Source organism: Perna viridis, chromosome 2 (genome assembly GCF_037379345.1).
Source record: "Perna viridis isolate PV_CMFRI_1.1 ecotype Kerala chromosome 2, ASM3737934v1, whole genome shotgun sequence".
Taxonomy (NCBI): domain Eukaryota; kingdom Metazoa; phylum Mollusca; class Bivalvia; order Mytilida; family Mytilidae; genus Perna; species Perna viridis.
This window is the reverse complement of record NC_142446.1, coordinates 41,860,572-41,881,581: the sequence shown is the minus strand read 5'-3', so window position 1 is coordinate 41,881,581 and position 21,010 is coordinate 41,860,572. Positions and strand designations below refer to the sequence as shown.

General features: G+C 32.7%; 2 protein-coding genes across 2 annotated transcripts; one reads left to right on the top strand and one right to left on the bottom strand.

Annotated features, from left to right (window-relative positions):
* Positions 1 to 6,266: 6,266 nt before the first annotated feature.
* Positions 6,267 to 9,644, bottom strand: LOC148625131 (protein mago nashi homolog 2-like). Its single transcript, XM_088568436.1, has 5 exons — positions 9,493 to 9,644; positions 7,684 to 7,742; positions 7,248 to 7,358; positions 7,021 to 7,103; positions 6,267 to 6,596 (listed from the first exon to the last, which is right to left on the bottom strand). The coding sequence occupies exons 1-5, from the start codon at positions 9,584 to 9,586 to the stop codon at positions 6,497 to 6,499; spliced, it is 447 nt and encodes a 148-aa protein (XP_088424562.1). The 5' UTR covers positions 9,587 to 9,644; the 3' UTR covers positions 6,267 to 6,496.
* A 168-nt stretch (positions 9,645 to 9,812) lies between these two features.
* LOC148625130 (WD repeat domain-containing protein 83-like) lies at positions 9,813 to 20,451 on the top strand. Its single transcript, XM_088568434.1, has 7 exons — positions 9,813 to 9,972; positions 13,689 to 13,913; positions 15,398 to 15,510; positions 16,438 to 16,570; positions 17,050 to 17,158; positions 18,246 to 18,360; positions 20,000 to 20,451. Exons 1-7 carry the CDS (start codon positions 9,894 to 9,896, stop codon positions 20,138 to 20,140), a joined length of 915 nt encoding a protein of 304 aa, XP_088424560.1. The 5' UTR covers positions 9,813 to 9,893; the 3' UTR covers positions 20,141 to 20,451.
* Positions 20,452 to 21,010: the final 559 nt, after the last annotated feature.

Here is a 21,010-nt window from a genome sequence, read left to right as displayed (position 1 = left end):
CTAGCTTCCATTTTTAGTATAGTATTCACGGATTAAAAATCACATGTTATTTTGAGCACAATACACTAAAGAACTAATATGCTTATTTTCAATAAATGATATTAAATGGTTTTAGAGAAGATTTTCAAAATTGTACATGTGAAAACAAAAACAAAAACAAAAACTTAACTCCTACATCAGTCGATGAATGGTTAATTTTTAACAGATCGAAAATCAAAACATTCATTTTGTTAAGAATACCATAAAAAACAAAAGTACCGAAGTTCATTGAATCCTGTAAAGCAGTTTCTGAGGACAAGATTTTTGAAGTAATAACATCAAAAACAGCAAAAAACATCCAAAAAGGGCAATAACTCCAACTTGCACCAAAATTTGACTACAGATAGATCTCATCATGCTGAATACTTTACCCATGTCAGAATTTGGTTAAACCTAACGATTTTGGAGATATGCAAAAAACTGCTGTCTGACCCCTATGTTTTATTTTTAGTATTTATTATTAGTATTTATTTTTAGTGGCCATGTTTTTTAACAGATCAAAAATCCAAACGGTCATATCATTTTGTGCAGGATACTCTAAAGAATAATCATCTTAAATTTCATCCAAATCCATTTAGTAGTTTTCGGAGGAGAAGATGTTTGAAGAAATTGTTAACGACGACAGACAACGATGACAACGGTCGCCAAGTGACGGCAATAGCTCACATGGCCTATGGCCAGGTGAGCTAATAAAACAAGAAATTTGTGGATGGTGGCTAACCCCCTTTCAATCACAATATAAGGTAAATAAACAAAGTCCTCAGCAAACAGGAATTTTTCGTAGATTTTGTCTGAAAATGGATCCTACCATACAACAGGAGAATGTGCTAAAACTTTAAGCCACTGTGATGAAAAGACTAGTTGCCGAGAAAACTGTGACCATAAAAATTATTGTGAGTGGAAACATGGATGCACAGAAGAGGGTAAAACAGTATGTTTCCCATCCAATCGGAGAAGTGGTGTAGATTTTAATTTTGGTTGCTACTAAAATATAAATATACTTGCAACTCCCCTTCCTCAGTTATGCAGACGGCTGGCATTATATAAATGCATCAAGGAAACTGTCCACTATTTTAAAACTTTTTTCGGTTCTCTGTCTCAATCGTTCAAAGCAAACCCTACATTGCAAATCTCCTCTTTGGAATTTCGGCGAAAAATCATTGCACGTTCTGCAATAGAAATGTCGCTTGCAGAGCAATGGTTTGACCTTAACCTCGCGTTGCTTGCAGAAATCACAGTTCCCATGTTCATACACAGCCTCGGCTACATTTATAGCATACATGATAGGATAGTTGGCTTCTACCAGAACATTCTACTGAAACCTGAGCTTTTCTTGACGACTGATTTGTGGCGTCGTACGATTGTGACGTTATACCGAACAAATAAGGGCTTCAGTTTAGCCAGGATTTGTTCACATGCAAGCGTGAAATAATTTATTGTGTTCAGCATAAAACAAAATTTTGTTCGAATCCGACCCCCCTTTCCATTGCTTATCAAATGATTGCCTTAAAGAAGGGAGAATGAAAACATTCAGTGGCGCATGCAGGGGGTACGAGGGATTGGCATATGGCACGCCGTATTTATATTTATTCCTCTTTAAGGATATCTTATATAATTTATGAGATATCTTCCAATTTTGATAAGATATCTTATAAATTTTATAAAATATCTCATATAATGTACAGTTAACAAGATATTTATTAGATATATGAGATATCTGATAAGGTATATTAGATATGTTATATAGTTTATGAGTTATCTTATATTCTTGATAAGACATCATATAACTTTTTCCTTATAAGATATTTCATTAAATATATGAGATATCTTACATAGTATATAAGATATCTCATAAATTTTATAAGATATCTTAATAACGTTTTTAATATGGCACGCCGTATTTATATTTATTCCATGTTCAAGATATCTCCTGTACATTATAAGTTATTTTATAAAAGTTATAAGATATCTGATGAAGTATATAAGATATCTTTGATAATAAACATGTATAAGATATCTTGTAAAGTTTATAATATATCTAATAAAGTACAAAAGATATTGAACAAGGCAAAAATATAAATACGGCGTGCCATATTGGCACCCCTCCTTTTTATTGGAAAATTTGTCATTTTCATGTGTAAAATTGACAAAAAAAGGTAAAAAATGTCATAGCACCTCATATGTTTTGAGGAATTCCGACTCTCACCCCTCCTTTTCAAAGTGTCTGGATCCGCCCCAGACATTAATGAAAGAAAAAAGACATAACTTCAATGTGAATTTAAGTTCATTGTGACTACTATAGAATATTTGAAAGGAGGAAACTATCCCAAAACTTCATTCCATCAAAAGAAAATTTCGACTACTAGACCATAACTTAAATTAAGGAACAGTTTTCAGTTAAGGTGAAAGTCGTCATAAAAAAACTTCGGGTAGCAATTATAACAATTTAAGTAGTTATGTACTAGGACTGAAAACTATGCCCTTCCCCTTAACATGCTAAAAGACATGTTGGCAGTAGAGGACTTGGTGTAGGTCTATGTGTTAACTCAAATTAGATGTAATTATCAAGTTGTGTCGCTAATAAGAACGTAACACGTTTATTGTACGAACAATGTGATTTGTAACGGATCCGCCACGGGATCCCTGTACTATTGAAACTTTTGCCATTGCACAACATGTTTTTCTTGTGCATGGCAAAGCTCTTTTTATTATATATTCTAAAGAGTTGTGTTTGTTGTCGAACGAAGGACTCTGTTAGTTTTACCAATGTGGGCCATTCCCATTACCCCTTTCAATTTTTTTTTCATTTCCATTGCATAACATGTTTTTTTCTTGTGCATGGCAAAGCTCGGGTGCTCGAACCACAGGCACAAGACGTTCAATAATAGGAAAAGAGGGTCAATATATATTCTAAAGAGTTGTGCTTGTGGTCGAACGAAGGACTCTGTTAGTTTTACCAATATGGGCCATCCCCATTACCCCTTTCATTTTCATTGATCCAATTAATAACCTTTGATTTTAAATTACAACCAGGTTTAACTTGAAAAATATTGAATGGGCGTAGATGTTGGATTTCCGTTCCTCCATATTTTAGATGGCATCAAATTGTAGCTGAGCTGCATTATTGTTGATACTCACTTGCAATATGACGGGTGTCGCTGGAAGAGCAGGACATACCCACTCTGCCGGAGCATCTGATATCACCCCCGATTTTTTTGTAGGAGTTAATATTTTTTTTGTTGCTTATTTTAATGTGCAACTTCTTGTTTCCCTTAACTTCTGTTTTAAGTGTAATCTATTTTATTCGGTTTGCTACATAATGTATGTAGATCGTCTTATTTCCATATGATCACCTTTAGGTAATACCTTTTTTTTCATATCATCCCGCTTATGACGCTTCGCTTCGCTATTTTTTGTCGATATTAGAAATTATCTTGCCATACAACTTCTAGCACTACTTTAATAGCTTACAGGGATGGGCGAGGCAAGACATTTGGATAACATACAAAGTACGCTTATCAAGTACCCGTGTACCAAAGGGCTTTAATATCAGTCTTCATTAAAACATTATACATGCACTATTTTGCAAATACTCTATAATTTTATTGTTTTACTAATGCGTAACTTTAATGACAGTGCGAAAAAACTAAAGGCTCAAGAGAGCCTGAATTGCTCACTTTGTTAACCATTTGCTTGTTTGAAGAACTTGAGGAATGAGACAGGCTAAGTTAAAATCAACTGCAGGAAATGCTTTTAGCATTTTCATGACCTGAACCAGAATTAAAGGCAACAATTTTTGAATTATTTAAAAAAAAAAAAACTCCGACCCCTAGGTTCCATTTTTAGTATAGTATTCACGGATTAAAAATCACGTTATTTTGAGCACAATACACTAAAGAACTAATATGCTTATTTTCATTAAATGATATTAAATGGTTTTAGGGAAGATTTTCAAAATTGTACATGTGAAAAAAAAAAAAAACTTAACTCCTACATCAGTCGATGAATGGTTAATTTTGAAAATTTCGGCATAGGTCTGTCTCATGATGGCTTGCTGAAAAATATTATCCTCTGGCAGAATTTCTCTACAGGCAACGGTTTTTAAGTTATTTGCAAAAAAAACTTCCTTCTGTCCCCTATATGTTCTTTTTTTTTAAGTAACGGCAGCCATGTTTATTTCACGACTAAAAAGTCCCACGGTCATTTTGTGTGGGATACGCTAAGAAACAAATATACCAACTTTTATTGAATTCTGTGTAATGGTTTTTGAGAAGATTTCCAAGTTTGGTCATGTGAAAAATGCCCCCAAAAAACTGTTTCAGGGGCCGACGAATGGTTTTGAAAATTTTGGCTTAGGTCCATCTCACGATGCTGAATAATATTACCCGATGCCAGAAATTTGGTAAATGGGACTGATTTTTTTTTCACGAATAAAAAACCCATCTGATAACTTCGATCCCTGAAGACTTTTGTAGGCCTTATTATGAGAATCATTTCAGCAACTGAAACTTTCATTCTATCTATCACAGTTTTTAAGATATTGGCTGAAAACTAAAAAAAGTCATTTTTCACCTCTCAAGGGCAAGAACTCTTACATGGAGTCGTCTGACAACTTTGACCCCGGAAAGGTATTGGCTAAACCTAACCGTTTTGGAGATATATGCAAAAAAATACTTTCTAACCTATATGATCTATTTTTAGTAAAGGCAGCCATGTTTTTTAATAGATCAAAAATCCAAACATTCATTTTGTTAAGGATACCCTAAAGAACAAAAATACCAACGTTCGTTGAATTCTGTATAGTGATTTCTGAGAAGATTTTTTTAAAGTAATAACTTCAAAAACAGCGAAAAAACATCCAAAAAGGGCAATAACTCCAACATGTATCAAAAGATTTTCACCAAAATTTGACCAGATAGATCTCATCATGCTGAATACTTTTACCCATGTCAGAATTTGGTTAAACCTAACTGTTTTGAAGATATATACAAAAATCTGCTGTCTGACCCTATGTTCTATTTTTAGTAACAGTAGCCATGTTTTTTAACAGATCAAAAATCCAAACATTCATTTTGTTAAGAATACCCTAAAAAACAAAAGTACCGAAGTTCATTGAATTCTGTTAAGTAGTTTCTGAGGACAAGATTTTTGAAAGTAATAACATCAAAAACAGCAAAAAACATCCAAATGGGCAATATCTCCAACTTGCACCAAAATTTGACCACAGATAGATCTGATCATGCTGAATACTTTACCCATGTCAGAATTTGGTTAAACCTAACGATTTTGGAGATATATGCAAAAACCTGCTGTCTGACCCCTATGTTTTATTTTTAGTATTTATTTATTAGTATTTATTTTTAGTGGCCTTGTTTTTTAACAGATCAAAAATCCAAACGGTCAGATCATTTTGTGCAGGATACTCTTAAGAACAATCTTCTTAAATTTCATCCAAATCCATTTAGTAGTTTTCAGAGGAGAAGATGTTTGAAGAAATTGTTAACGACGACAGACAATGATGAAAACGGTCGCCAAGTGATGGCAATAGCTCACATGGCCTATGGCCAGGTGAGCTAATAAAACAAGAAATTTGTGGATGGTGGCTAACCCCCTTTCAATCACAATATAAGGTAAATAAACAAAGTCCTCAGTAAACAGGAAGTTTTCGTAGATTTTATCTGAAAATGGATCCTACCATACAACAGGAGAATGTGCCAAAACTTCATGCCACTGTGATGAAAAGACTAGTTGCATTAAGATGACTTTGTCATGTGCTGAGTATGACAAACAGAAGAGTTACAAGAAGTACATCAAAAAGCTGTTGTGCCCTCATTTTCTATCCAAACAAAAGATAAGTAATAACTTGATAGGTCAAAAATACCTTAGAAAAAAATACATTTGGGACCCCAATTGGGAGTCAGTATCAATGAAGAACTATCAAACTAACGTTTGGTAATATACTAGTATATTGCCAGCAAAGGAGACACAAATGTTGCATCCTATCGAAGTTTAAAATGTACTTAGTTACCTTGATCATTGACTATGACCTTCAACATAAATTTATTGGGACTAAGTTTTTGTCTAGCGTGGTAAAAATCATTGGAAGGATTTTGACTCTGGATTGTTCATAAGGGTGTAACTGAAAGACTGACAGCAGTATTACTTCATTAACAACATCATTGGATAAAATTAACTGACATTAGACATAACATGTATAGTGACATCAATCAAATTAAAAACTTATTTTAATTAAAAAAAAAATGATGTTACATAAAACAATAAAAGTGAATACATCTAAGTCTAATGAAAGAATAATGGTCTGATAACAGTAGAATCCTGTTCTGATCCTTCTATTTAAGAAATTGCAACCTTGTCACAGCTTTCCTTTACCACCTGTTTTGACAAGTTTCCTACACAGTTTTTTTTCCCTTACATTAAAATGTCTCCTTTTATAGTTTTAGATTGGTTTGATTTTGAAATGAAGTCCAATAAGAGAGAACACTAAGCACTTTAGATCCTGTACAAGGTAATAAAAGGTCCGCAGTCCTTCTGGATCCCTGAAATTTAGAAATAAAACAATTTGTAAATGTTGTATACTACCGGTGCACTCATGTTTAGGCTTTATAGTGAGAATGTATATTGCTTTATATTGAAATTAAGCTTATACAAGAGGTGAGATAAAGAAATATACATTTCTTATTCATTGATAAACCTATACTTGTGTGTAGTTATTCCACATAAAGAAATATTTTTTAGTATAACAGAAACAACAAAGTAGTTCTGATTTGTACAAATAAAAATGTATATGACTATTTGCCTCCTTGTTTGTTACTTCAGAGATAGTTGATTTCACGTCGTTTAAAAGATCAGTGGAAGCTTTATTTACAAAATGTCACAAAATGATCACATTTTTACATATTAAATGTCACGAAATGTTCAATTTTTCACAGACAGGCTATATATATACAGCAAAGGACATACTTGCTCTGGTTGACATCCACTAATGATCCAATCTTTGATGTTGTAAATGATATATGTTCATCTCCAATGACTATCTCCAACTCCTATAATCAAAGCAAAATAGTATCTAATGTATTAACTTAATATGTGCTGTAAATTTACATGTAAATGCTCATTGCTGTACATCTTTATGAAGAAACAACCTGCCTTCATGCACAATACCTTAAATTACTTTTCGCAAAACATACCTGTCTACCGACTCTATCAGGTGGAGGCCATAAAACATCATCTTCTTGCATAACTTCTGCATCTTCAATAATTCTCTTCAATTCTTCCATGATGGATTTATGTACAAAAGCCTGAATCATACATGAAAAACTAATTCTCAAAAATTGGTCTTACACCAAGTTACAAATGTAGTTTACATGTTTCAAAACATTATCTTAGAATAAGCCTAAGGTACACTTGTACATGTATCAGGTTGGCTGAAGTACATGTCACATCATGCAGAAAACACAAGAAGTTTTTTATCAACATTATTTCAAATTGTCTGTATGAACTTTAAATGTTTTAAAGGACAGAGGACCTAAATAATAGTCTATCCCTGCTTTATTTTGAACATTATAATTTTATGTACACTTGAAAAAAAAAACGTCTTGTTTTCCCTTTTTAACTTATACTTACCTCTTTTCTGATCATTGTGTCATTTTTGTAGTTGGAATTGTTGGCATATCTTAATTTACCTGAAATTAAACTTGACATAAAAAGATGCATCTCTTACAATAAGGAACCATACTATTTGTACAAATACAGTGTATATGCATGTTCTCTTTTCCTACAAGATTAGAAAGCACACTTAATTATCACTAAACAACTGTACATATATGAAAGAATAGGGGACATCTCAGCCTGCAGACAATTTGGCCCAGGACAGTTGGGATCATTGTCAAAACAACTCGGACTGCCAAAACAGGTAACTTAGCTCATCTTAAATGGACAAATCGGGCCATAATAATTATACATGAGGCTACAAGGAGCCTGAATCGCTAATAATTATAAAAAGGGAAAAAAAAGAACTTACTTCTTCATGAATTTTCAAAAAGACAACTCAGCTCATCCTTAAAATATAAGTAACTCAAACCCATTTAAAAAAAGTAAATATTATTAGTAAATAATTAATTCAAATAATTAGATTTAATTAAATTCAATTTAAGTTATTATCACTAAAAGTAATTATCAACTGATTTGTCATCTGATTAAAAACTCAATTTAATACAGATTGTTGTATTGCTAATTACTTGATAAATGTTCAAAAGGTATTTACAGATTTTTTTTCCATTATGACCAATATTTGAACAGTTTAAAATATCCAACCCTTACTCAAAAGATTCTAGAGGTTCTCTAGACTAATGCAACATGCCTTTATCTTTTAGCACCATGCTGCCCTCATCAAGACTTTTACATGATTGTGCACCTAGTTGGCAAAAGCTTACTTTTAAAGTTTAAGATTAAAGTTACCATTCTTTAGCTACTTTACATTTCGATGTCATTGAACACATATTCCAGGCCTTTCATTAAGAGACTGTACCAGGTACTCTTACCTTCCTAGGCTACTGCAGGTCTCGATTTCACAAAAGTCGTAAGTATAAAGTTGATCATCAGTAATGGCGTCATAAACTAAAATAGCATTGTGATGTCATGATTTACGATCAATTTCACACTTACGATTTTTTGTGAAACCAACACCTGAAAGGTACCTCCCGAATTTTAAAATTTCATACATTTTTATAAAAGAAAATGATAAAAAGTACCTTCTACAAAACCCAAGGTACCTGCATTGCATAAAGCTATGATACTTTTACAACATCACACTGGGTTGAAGGCTGTTAATAACAAGCTCCGTCTTCTCTTATTATGGTTCAAAATGTTAAAAAAACAGGGTCTCTCGTGGAAAATTATCAAAACTTCAATAATAATTGTAATTTTTGTAGCAAATTTGGTATCAGCATACAGGAAAATGATTGCAGAATCGAACTAGGTAGGTGTGACATGCACAATTTCAACTTGAAAGTCGTTACAAGCGGTTGAAGGTCGGTACTCCACGGTACCGCTAAATCTCCAACTTTTTGTATGGCACATCGTTCTGACCCCAACCCGACATATCAATAATCAAATAAAAAAGAGGAGGGTTGCAGGGTCAGAGGAAATTCAGACTATCTTCTTTGATGGTCCAAACAGGCCCTTTTGATATCCTAAGAATTTTTTTATTTTATGTTTCAAATTGTCTTTTTGTCAATATATACAGTCTGAGTGATACTGGTCCGAGTTGTCTTGCACAAGCATGATGTTACTATTATTCTCCAAGTTGAAAACTAACCATTTGATGTTGTAGTATATGAATTAGTCAATATCAGGTTCGCTTACTATTTAAAAATGCATACTAGGTACAAATATTTATAAAATGTCAGCACCAGATTAAATGAACAAATTTACCATCAGGACGAAACTCGAACTCAAGAAATTCGTGGCCAAATTTGCCTTTGTGTCCAACATAATATCTCAAATAAAAATCCGTGGAGGCCGCCATTTCTATTGGAAGATATTAACAGGGTAAATCGTAGCGGAAAGAACAATGACAATAAATTCCGGACATAATATCAATGTTTTAAATGTATCAATTCCTAGTACAGTCACATTTGCTTTGATAGTCACTTTTTGTTAACTTTCAGTAATTTATACTAAAAGTTTTGAATGTTTTTTTTTGCTTCTTTTCTTCCAAAAAACTCTAATCCAGAAAATTATTCATACCGCTTCCAGTGACGCAACCGTCTTTTAATCAACGACAGACGGCAGCGCAGCCAACGTTTTGTTTTTGCTTCAATCTTTTATCTACAATGAGGAATGACATTCCCTCGGAACTTGTCAGTACAGTTGTATGTAAACAAGGGGCCGTGAGAGCCGTTAGATTCAATGGTTAATATTTATAATGTCTTTTTCAGACAGGTTTATGGTGCAGTAATAGTATTTGCGAAACCAAAGAGACCCCATATCAATACATGTACATCTTGCATAAAATTACATTTATGAGTTCCTATGATAATAGCATGTACTTCCACTCTTGCAGCACTGTTACAGTTCGGTAGCTCAAAGGACTGAAATGAGCATCATTGATCGAAATGCACATGGAATGACCGAAAGACATCTCAAAATTTTAATTGTAGTGCATATTATTGTGGCAGGACGGCCTACCTGCGTTGTAGTAGTTAGTGAGATTTAAATAGCCAGTTAATTGACTTGGCTAAAGGATTAATTCTTTAGCCGAATCGGTTTGTCACTGGCTTGTCACCGAGCGGTCTAGGATTCGATTCTTGGTGGTTGAGTATAATTTTGTGAGTCAAATCATGCACTCCCGTTACATTATTAACAAATAAATTGACTTTTAATCATTTTTTATATGAATATACAACACTGGCCTTCCATACGTTCTTTTGATGACATCAAAAGGGGAACCTAAAAGAAAGATAACCTTTTAATCAATATAAACTTTTTAAATATGTTTTTAGAAAAGGTTTTTAACAGAAATATATTTTTGTGAAGTTATTGAAGATGATTTTCATTTAAAAATAATCAACAGATTAAATTGTTAATTGAAACATAATATTGAGAGATAAATCTGTTGCTACAAGATTGAAGTCATCACTACAGAAGTTTTATGGTCGTCATCATGAACTCGTGGATCGTTATGGTATATCCATCAGCACCATGAAAACTTATTTATTCAACAGGTCATAGTTTTCCTTTCCTCGTTTGTCTACCCCGGACTTGACTTTTTATGAGCAACTCGGCGGGTGTTTCTAGAAAGCGGAGGGCGCTTACCCTACCGGTGCACCTGGTCCATGCTCCCAGTTTTTAGAGGAGTCTGAGTTGCTCATTTACTTTTGTTACTTTGTATGTATGGTTTTAGTTACTTTATGTTCTTTGTTGTGTATGTCTGTTTTCCATGTCTGGTCTTTGTCCCTGGATTACATTCTTTTGATTACCGCTATAACCTTGGTTCCCTTGATTACTCTTTAAAAGGTTTCTACTTAATGAAAGAGTAATCAAGGGAACCAAGGTAATAGTGGTAATCAAAAGAATGTAATCCAGGGACAAAGACCAGACAAGGAAAACAGAAATACACAACAAAGAACATAAAGTAACTAAAATCATACACACAAAGTAACAAAAGCAAATGAGCAACTCTTGACTCCACTAAAAGCTGGGAGCATGGACCAGGTGCAGTCATTAGATAAGATGATAGAAGTATAGTCATGACTTGTTAATTCTTTTTTTTTTTTTTTTTTTATACTTGTAAACGTTTCTTGTTTGTTCATGAGATATGATTTATAAATATATAAGGTTATTTGAATTTGTCTTGTATTAAGCTTCTGAGTACAAGAACTAAGTATTTTATTATTTTTAAATATAAAATGTATTGTTTTCGGTTTTAATTAAATACTACTTTGTAAGATTATGGTACTTATAATTTTGTTGCATTACCTATACCTTTTTAAACAATTAATTAGGGAATTGGGGTTCAATGTACTTTTTTAAATTCATCATGTACTAAAATGTATATACATACAAACATATAATATAGTAGAGAGAGGTAACAGCAACATTTAGATGTAAGGATCTTCAACTGCCAATTTATCATAGGAGTAAACTTGTGTGACATGCATGTAACAGTATCTTATTACAAGCAAATGGCCATTGTTATGGAGAAGATCAAGACGAAAGAGCCGTTGATTTTTCTTGGTCCAATTTTTATCCACAACAACAGGGATTTTGACAGCTTCAGCAACCTGTTCAACCATCTCCAATTAAAACTCATCTACGCCGACACAAGCGAACTGAGTTTTGGTACCAAGAAAGAAACAGCATTGGTCAATTCTATAAACATGATAAAGTCGCCATTCCCTGAATCTGGATATGTCCTGTGTATAGAATATAAGATATAAACTTAAATAAAATAAAATTTAAATAACGAAGTTTTTTGCAAACTACATGTACAAAGGATATGTCCATGTCTTGTGCAGGATATCTTATTTATTAGTTATAATCATTTTAAATAAGTTTAAAAGTTTTCTAGTCTTTACATAGCCTCGTATTTTCTCTGCTGTGGTTCCTATATATAAATCTGGGGTTATTTGATATACATTTTAATTTAAAATAAAAACACCTTAAGAAATAGGTACATGTATATATAATAAATAATTTTATTTCTAAACTTTTAAGTCTTGGTTCCCTTGATTACTGTTTTAATGAGGAAATGTAAAATATACAGCCTGATACTAAGGGGGAGGTGCCCACCCTCACAATGTTCATTGCCGCACCATGGCGTGAGGGCTCTAATTCTGTGGTCTAGAAGGAACAAATTGGGGGATAGATGATAACTTTATTTTGTATTTGATCAAATTAAATATTATAGTATAAGAACATGTGTAATCCTTTTAGGTTTGCCAAGTCAATGTAGCATTCTGCCACATTTATAGTTTATAATGCATAATTTTCTGACTTACTCAGTTAAAAATGCTGTTTATTTACGAAATAATAGAACATTTTGTTTTGAATACAATATAAAGTAAAAAGTACCATTTCAAAGAGAATTAATTTGCATATAATTAATATTTTGAGGTGTCTTTTGGTCATTCCACGTGTATTTTGGCCATTGACACATATTTCGGTCTTTCGAGTCACCCGTTACTGTTAGTCTTCTGAAAATGCATGTACCTGTTTTGGTATTGATAATTGTGGTTCTTAACAAAAGAATGACATTGATAATAATGACTTTTATATAAGAGACATTACCTTAAATGCTTGTGATGGCTTTGCCAGGATACTTTTCCTGCTTTTGCAGTGCAAGTAAGGAATGATAATTCACCAAATCTCTACACATTTCTTTGCACATAAATCACATACCTTGCAAGATTTTTTTATGCAGCATCTCCATGTAAACTAAATTTGACATGTACATGTACCACGGGTTCAACTTTCCTTTCAAGAGTGGAATGTCCTGGACTTCTCCTAATTTCAAATCAATGATCCACTTGAGAAAAAGCAAAATCCTTATCACGCTTCAGTTGAAAGGACTGAAGGTCCAGGGCCGAGATAAATGATATTTTAAAAGTCCTGTATGTAGGTTAGACATTGAAAGTTCTGGACCTTAGATCACCTTTAATTTGAACCCCTTATGGACATGTTCACCCTAACTGCAAGCTTTGCTATCTCATTAATGTGGGAAGTGACAAAGCTTAACAAAAATACTAAATGTTAATAGTGTCCCAACTTACAAAATTTATAAGTGTTCATGGTGATGTAGTAGGCAAAGAATGTAGGAGATATTGAAGCATTTGATATATCTTTCATGGTCAGACATATTTCCAATGCACTTCAACTGGTTTTGTATTCGTGAATTGCAAAATTCTTTATTTGTCTAATATGGAACCATAGCCAGTTCCTAGTAAATAGGAGGTAAATGGTGATTGTGTAATTACTAACAGATTATAATATGGACTGTGGACTTGACTTGATTATGAAACTGATTAGTGTTCGGTAATTTTGTTGTTACTCTTATGGCAAATACTTGTTTGAAAGTTTAAGAATTTACCTTGCATATGAATTATGAAAAAAATGTTTTACTTTGACAGGTGATGGAAACTATTGTATCACTTGTGGGAGTGACAAGTCAGTGAAGTTATGGAACCCTCACAGAGAAATTTTACTGAAGACTTACAGTGGTCATGGCTACGAAGTCCTTGATGCTCAAGCTTCCTGTGATAATAGTCAGATATGTTCATGTGGCATGGATAAATCTGTTGTTGTTTTTGATGTATCTACTGGACATGCTGTTAGAAAATATAGAGGTCATGCAGGTATATGGTCACATGAACCAACAGTAGTCTGACTGCATTATTTGGCTTTGCATGTAGAACTAAGCCTGATTTATTTAAAGAACAAAACAAAAACAAAGTAATGACTTGTAATTATTACAGTTAAACCTTTTAATACTTAACTCTTTTGGGGCTGAAAAATTTCGTTTTTTTTAAAGATGGATGTTTGATTTATGCAGGTTTAAAATGTTTTATGATTAATATAAACACCTGGTTTAGACAAGTTACTGGTTTATTCAGGGTTCAGTTTAAACAGGTTTAAAGATATTTGTTTATTCAGGAATTGGTGTAGACAGGTTAAAAGATATTGGTATATTCAGGGTTTGGTTTAGACATGATATTGGTATATACAGGGATTGGTTTAGACAGGATATTGGTATATTCAGGGTTTGGTTTAGACATGATATTTGTATATTCAGGGATTGGTTTAGACATGATATTGGTATATTCAGGGATTGGTTTACACAGGATATAGATGTATTGAGGGTTTGGTTTAGATATGATATTGGTATATTCAGGGTTGGGTTTAGACAGGATATTGTTATATTCAGGGATTGGTTTAGACAGGATATTGGTTTATTCAGGGTTTGGTTTAGACAAGTTTCACTATTTTCATCATGGACACTGTTTTACATTTACTTGTGAATAATTATTGTTTAGTTGAAGCATGAAAAGTTATGGTAATGCAGGGATCGAAATTAGTCTAGATATTTGTCTAGACCACAGGTCTAATAGACAAAAAAATAATACCTAGACCTGCAAACAAGCCACTAGACCTGATTTCAGAGCCTTGATCAAAACCTGAACTGTATAACACAAAGTGGTTTGTTTTTAATAAAAGTGGCATTTCATTCATTTTTGTTGTGTTTTTTTTATTGCTTTGAAGTCTGGATCTTTTAAGAAAGGAATTTTTAAAATAAATGTATAGAAATGATGCCAACTAATGGGGCACTAGAACTTAGAAGACAACATAAAATATTATCTTAGAACTTGAAAGGCTACAAACTTTCAATAGATTAACTTGCTATGACACAATTTTAATTGCAACAGTGAACACAATTTTATTTATCATCTGGTTCTAGCTGAAAGTCAATGTCAGCTTCATATTCAGACTCAGAGCTTTCATGGCATGGTGGTTATCACTAGCCTTTATGTTTTGTTTAGTCTTCTCCTGTCAGTCAAGTGTATCCTATTTCAAGTTTTTTGTTCCGGTTATAAGTTTGCCGTCACCATCCCTACTAGCGTTGTCACGACAAAAGACTGGAATTATGAAATTACTAATTCTGGGTACATTTCCGGAAAATTCTTCTAGACCACCGGACCAGTATAATAATGCATTTTGCTAGACCGTGACTGATTTTACTAGACACAGGCTAACAGACCAATGTAGTAATTTCGAACCCTGGTAATGGGATGCTTTTAATTCCAATACATGTATTCTTAATTACAATATTATTATTTTTTAGGAACAGTAAACTGTGTGAAGTTTAATGAGGAGTCAACATTGGTACTCTCAGGTTCTGTTGATGGTACTGTAAGAGTTTGGGATTGTAGAAGTAAGAAAATGGAGCCAATTCAGGTATACTATTTTTCCTGTTTTATTTAGTTGCTCATGTTGGTAATAAAACAAACATGTATTTAGATCATTGATTAAATGTCTATATTTACATATATGCATAAAAAAAGGTCTGAAAAAGTAAGGTCCAATGCACTGTTTGCACTTATACTACATGTGTATCATAGGTGTTTTTAAGTCTTTCTTTATTGACAGGAGCCTCCCTTTATTTCATAAAAATTTCAACAGTCTCATACTTAGGTGCCCATGTCAACGTAGATTTCGCCTAATGCAGAAATTTATGCCATCTTATTTGAATTTTCGGCTTAAGATAATGATGAATTACTTCAGATCTTCAAAAGTTGATCCCTAACGTGTGATGAAGACCACATTTATTCAAAATTTCAAGTAATATTTTTCAGGGAAGGGGATTTCATGAGATATCCTGGCAGTGAAATAATAGGGTCTGTTGCTAAGCATAAAACATGTTGCAAAAGCAGTCTACAGCAAATGTCCTGCTTTGAAAAAATTTTGAGGAAGAAATCTCCTGCTTAAGAATTTTTAAAGGTTAATACTTATGTGCATAGTAACAAATAAGTGTTCTAAGACTTTCAAAAGCTTGGAGTATTTAAAAAGAAATGAAACTGCCAGTATCATTTGGGAGGGCAGAGGAAGGTTTCCTTATTTCTGAAACAGTTTAACCTTACTGTTATTATCAGAGCTGTGCTGAAAACAGTTCAATTTGAAAGTTTAAAAGGAACTAGGAGCTAGAAAGAATGGTAAAAAATTTGCAATGACCTATGACCTGTCAATGTAAATCCCCTTTGTTCTGGTGAGTGTTCACAGGGGCTTAAAACTTTGGTAAAACACTATGGAATAACTGTGTATTGATTTCTATATAATTTTTTCTTGTATAGACAATTTCATTGAATGCATTTGTACATTTTTTAGGTATTAGATGAAGCCAAAGATAGCGTCACATGTCTTCAGGTGTCAGATTTTGAAATTTTGGCTGGTTCTGCAGACAGCTGTATCAGAAGATATGATCTCAGAAATGGTAAAATGATGGTAGATTTTATTGGCAGTAAGTATTTTGCATTTAAAGGTCTCATTAAGGAACCAATTCCATCTTAAAAAAATGGTTGATTTTTCATCATATTGATAAAATTTATAGCTTTTTTAAATTTTATTTTTTTTAATGTATTAGTCTATTTATCATATAACTACATGTATACAAATCAACTAATTGTATTAAACCTCTGAAATAAACAGGCAATTTCGAAACATTAAGACCAATGGCATGATAACAGATCTTATCTGACAGTGCTGTTTTGGAAACAGTAGCCAAAGGCGGATACAGGAATTAAAGAACTGGAGGTCACACTGACTGACCAAAGAGGGGTTTCAGTGATTTTCTTTTATTTCAACCATTTCTGAAAAAAACTGGAGGGGGTACCCCTGGTGTGCTAGGCCAGGATCTGCTTTGGTAGCATAGGTATTATGTTTGATGATGCATTATATATGAATGCTTGAGCATGTTATCATTTTTTTCTGTATTACTAGAACCTGTGTCCTCTGCTTCATTCACAAGAGATGGACAGTGTGTATTAACCAGTACCATGGATGATTCTATCAAACTTATGGACAAAGATACAGGGGAAATGTTGAATGAGTTAGTGTCCAACTCTTTGTTGGAGATTAATATTTAATAACCTTTGAGACATATCTTGAGAATTTTATACCCCAAACCACAAACTGGGGCATGATTGAATTTCACCATCACACTTTCAATTTCTGGACAATAGTTAAAAATCACTTTAACAAGTCTTTTCAAAGGTTAAGTTTTAATGCAATGTCATGGACTATATCAAATTTGATAATTGTGTAAGAGATATTTTTCATGGATTCCAATTTTCATGGCTTTCATGGAACATAATGAATGGGATACCAATTTTTGTTGTTTTATGCACCATGAATCATAATTCAGTCACATCATGAATTAAAACTTCAATCAAATGGTAAAATTTTCCATAAAAGCTTAATTGTTGAATGACCTGACACATCTTTAGAAAAAAAAACACAATAATTAAACCTACTAATAAAAGAACTATCACAGTAATGTATGACCTTCTTTAACTATTCTACAATTTGGAATGCAAGGGTATATGTGATCACAAGATATCCTTTCTTTTAATTAAATCAAAGGGACTGAGTGTCAATGATGTCCTATATATGTAGATGCCCTGAAACGTGAATGGTCATATTTCAGAAATAATGTATGCACTTAGGAAGTGATTGTTTGAACTTTTAAAGCATATTTCCATATCAACAATTTAACAACATAGCAGTGCATTATTAACAAAGTCAAATGCTGTTTGAGTACAAATAGCTCTGTCCTTCATAGGCAAAGCCTAAATTTCGTATTAAGATGTCCCTCTAGCATGGATGTTTTTGAAATTTTATTCATGAATGTACCATTTAGCTTATTTTTAAGATATTTGCCTGAAGTACTTAAGATTATACATTGATTCCTTTCAACATTTGAAGTTAAAAATTAATTCAATCTGTTCATTTTTAACTACTGTCAATATATGCCTATGCATTAGAATAAATATACAAATACCATTTTTAAAGGTATATGTCACAATGTTTACCAAAGTCAAGATACAAGTACTTATACTTTAGAAAAAAATGCTTTAAGCTACAATGAGGTTTCTTTCTTCCCATCACATTTACACTAATAATTTCACCTTTTTTAGGTTCAAAGGTCACAAAAATCATGACTACAAAATAGACAACTGTTTGAACTGTGAAGACACGTGTGTGGTATCTGGTTCTGAGGATGGACTTGTGTACTTCTGGGATTTAGTTGAGGTAATCTTTACTACACATGTACAGGATTGTTATCATATTGTACTAACAAACTTGTTCTTGTAGGTTTTTCTGTTATAGTCATGTATACCGTATTTGTTCTTGTAGGTTTTTCTGTTATAGTCATGTATACTGTATTTGTTCTTGTAGGTTTTTTTGTTGTAGTCATGTATACTGTATTTGTAGGACTTTCTGTTATTGTCATGTATACTGTATTTGTGATTGTAGGTTTTTCTGTTATAGTCATGTATATTGTATTTGTTCTTGTAGAGTTTTCTGTTACTGTCTTGTATACTGTATTTGTTCTTGTAGGTTTTTTTGTTATTGCCATGTGTACTGTATTTGTGATTTAATGTTTCTGTTATAGTCATGTATACTGTATTTGTGATTGTAGGTTTTTCTGTTGTTGTCATGTAAACTGTAATTGTGTTTCAATTTTGCTAGTTTCACAAGCAAGGGAAAAATTTGAAAAAATATCAATGAAAAATTCCTTTTTTTTAATGGCATATGTCTTTTGGCAATGTGTAAGTTGCGAAATAAAATTGTAATCCTAAAATGCATAAAAATATCATGAATATAAATTGGTTAATAGATTCACATTTTTTAAAAGTTAGTTACAGTACATTATACTTAACTAAAACTTTTGTAATAAATGTGGAACAAAAGGGTCCAAGTTCTTTAACATGCTAAGAACTGTTATTTTTATTAAAGAAGCCCCGTCTAGGCATATGTAATTAAAGTAGCCACCTAAGAATTTCCAGACGTGTACAACTATCGCTACACAAATTTGCAGTTGTATAATGGTATGGCACTTTTGTAATCTGTACACAATTGATTTTCGTGCAATGATTTAAATATTAGTTGTTTGATCTTTTTATCTTTATAAAATGTTAGAACAAGGTTCCAAACCACAAAAGGAAGGTTTGTATTGATTTTTGGGGTTATGATCCAACCATTTTAGAATTGGAGCCAATATGGGGCCAAAAAATAAGCATTTCATTGAATTTAACTATATAACTCCAGTAAAAGTATAGGGATATTTATGATATTGTTCCACGATATTCTCTACCACAAAGATCCTACTGGTATCAATTTTTGGGGTTAAAACTTGAACCTTTCAAAAATTAGGGACTAAAAGAGGGCAGAAAAAGCATTTTCAAAATCTCCAGACAGTAACTCGAGTAAAAGTGAATGGATCTCTTTTAAATGTGTTATGTCATGAAAGGCTAAGATTGGTTTTGGGGGTTGAGACTTGGTTGAGAATGAGGGGCTTGCAACAAACATTTTTCTGATTACATCATGACAACATGAGTAAAATTGAAAATGTACCTCAAGGTGTCAATCCCAAGTTTAGATTGAATTGAGATTTTAACTGGAACCATTGAGAAATACTGGTATGTGGTCGAAAAAGGGGCCACTTAGAAAATGGTCATTTTATCCTGTGTACATGTCTAATCATGTACCAAATATGAATGGTGTGTCCATACTTGCCCTGATTTTTCAGGGTTTGACCCGTAGTCATATCACTGTAAATATAATATTGAATTTTATTATGTTTAAGCTTATAACACTTTGTGTCTGATATAGGTTCAGTTTTAATTGATATAACATGTATTAGTGTATTTTTTTTTTCATTTTTCAGGCAATTGTGGTTCACAAGTTGCCACATGAAGGGCATAAGGTTGTACATTCCTTGACCTTTCATCCCACAGAACAGTGTTTACTGACAGCAGCTGCAGATAAAGTGTATGTATGGAGGACAAAGCCGAGGGAAGACACATGATATTGACTTACTCTAATTGTATTACTATGTATTTGGAGTCAATCTTCAGTAAATAAACACTCAGGATATGATGCTCATCAAGCAGACTCCGTAGTGAAAGACTATTATAACATCTGCAGAAAAATACCAATTATGCATTAAATAGTTTGTCAAAAAATCAATTACAAAGTAACTCGTACATGTTGCTACTTAAAACATTTCTAGTACATTGTTTGCTTAGATGTTCATGAAATATGGATGAAGTAAAACTACACCATATTCATTCTATATTGAATCATATACGTGTAATACAAATTTATTGATTAATAGGATATTTTAAAGGTGTTTTATTATTTTGTTAGTTTAAATATACTTCATTACAAGTACAAGAAGGTTAAAATGTATTGGAAACAAGTTTATGAAACATAGTGACGTCCCCATAATTGTTCATATAGTAGTGCTGCTTCAACTGTTATGATATTGTTCCATTCTAGCAGACATTTTTCATTCCTGTGGGGTTGGTGTCTCTTTGAGTGACATATTGACCAAATATACATAACGTACAAATCATTTTCATGCTAAAATCTGTGAACTCTGATTTTTTTTTATGTGTGCTCAGGTTTGCCTTGCTCTAAAATTGTTTTTATTTAAATACTAGCAATATGTTTTGCCCTTGGCTTTATCTATGATCAGCATTGACCAATTTGACCATCTTTGGTATGAATGGCCCCCAGTTCAACCCAAAATATTCCTCACAAATATTTTTTTTGTTACAGACCAGGTTGTTCCTTTGATTTTTGGTTTTTGGAATGTTGAAACCTTTAGTTGGGGACTTGTGTAGGACTGAATAAAAATACTTTACCAAATAATATAGTCTAGATTTCCAAATTG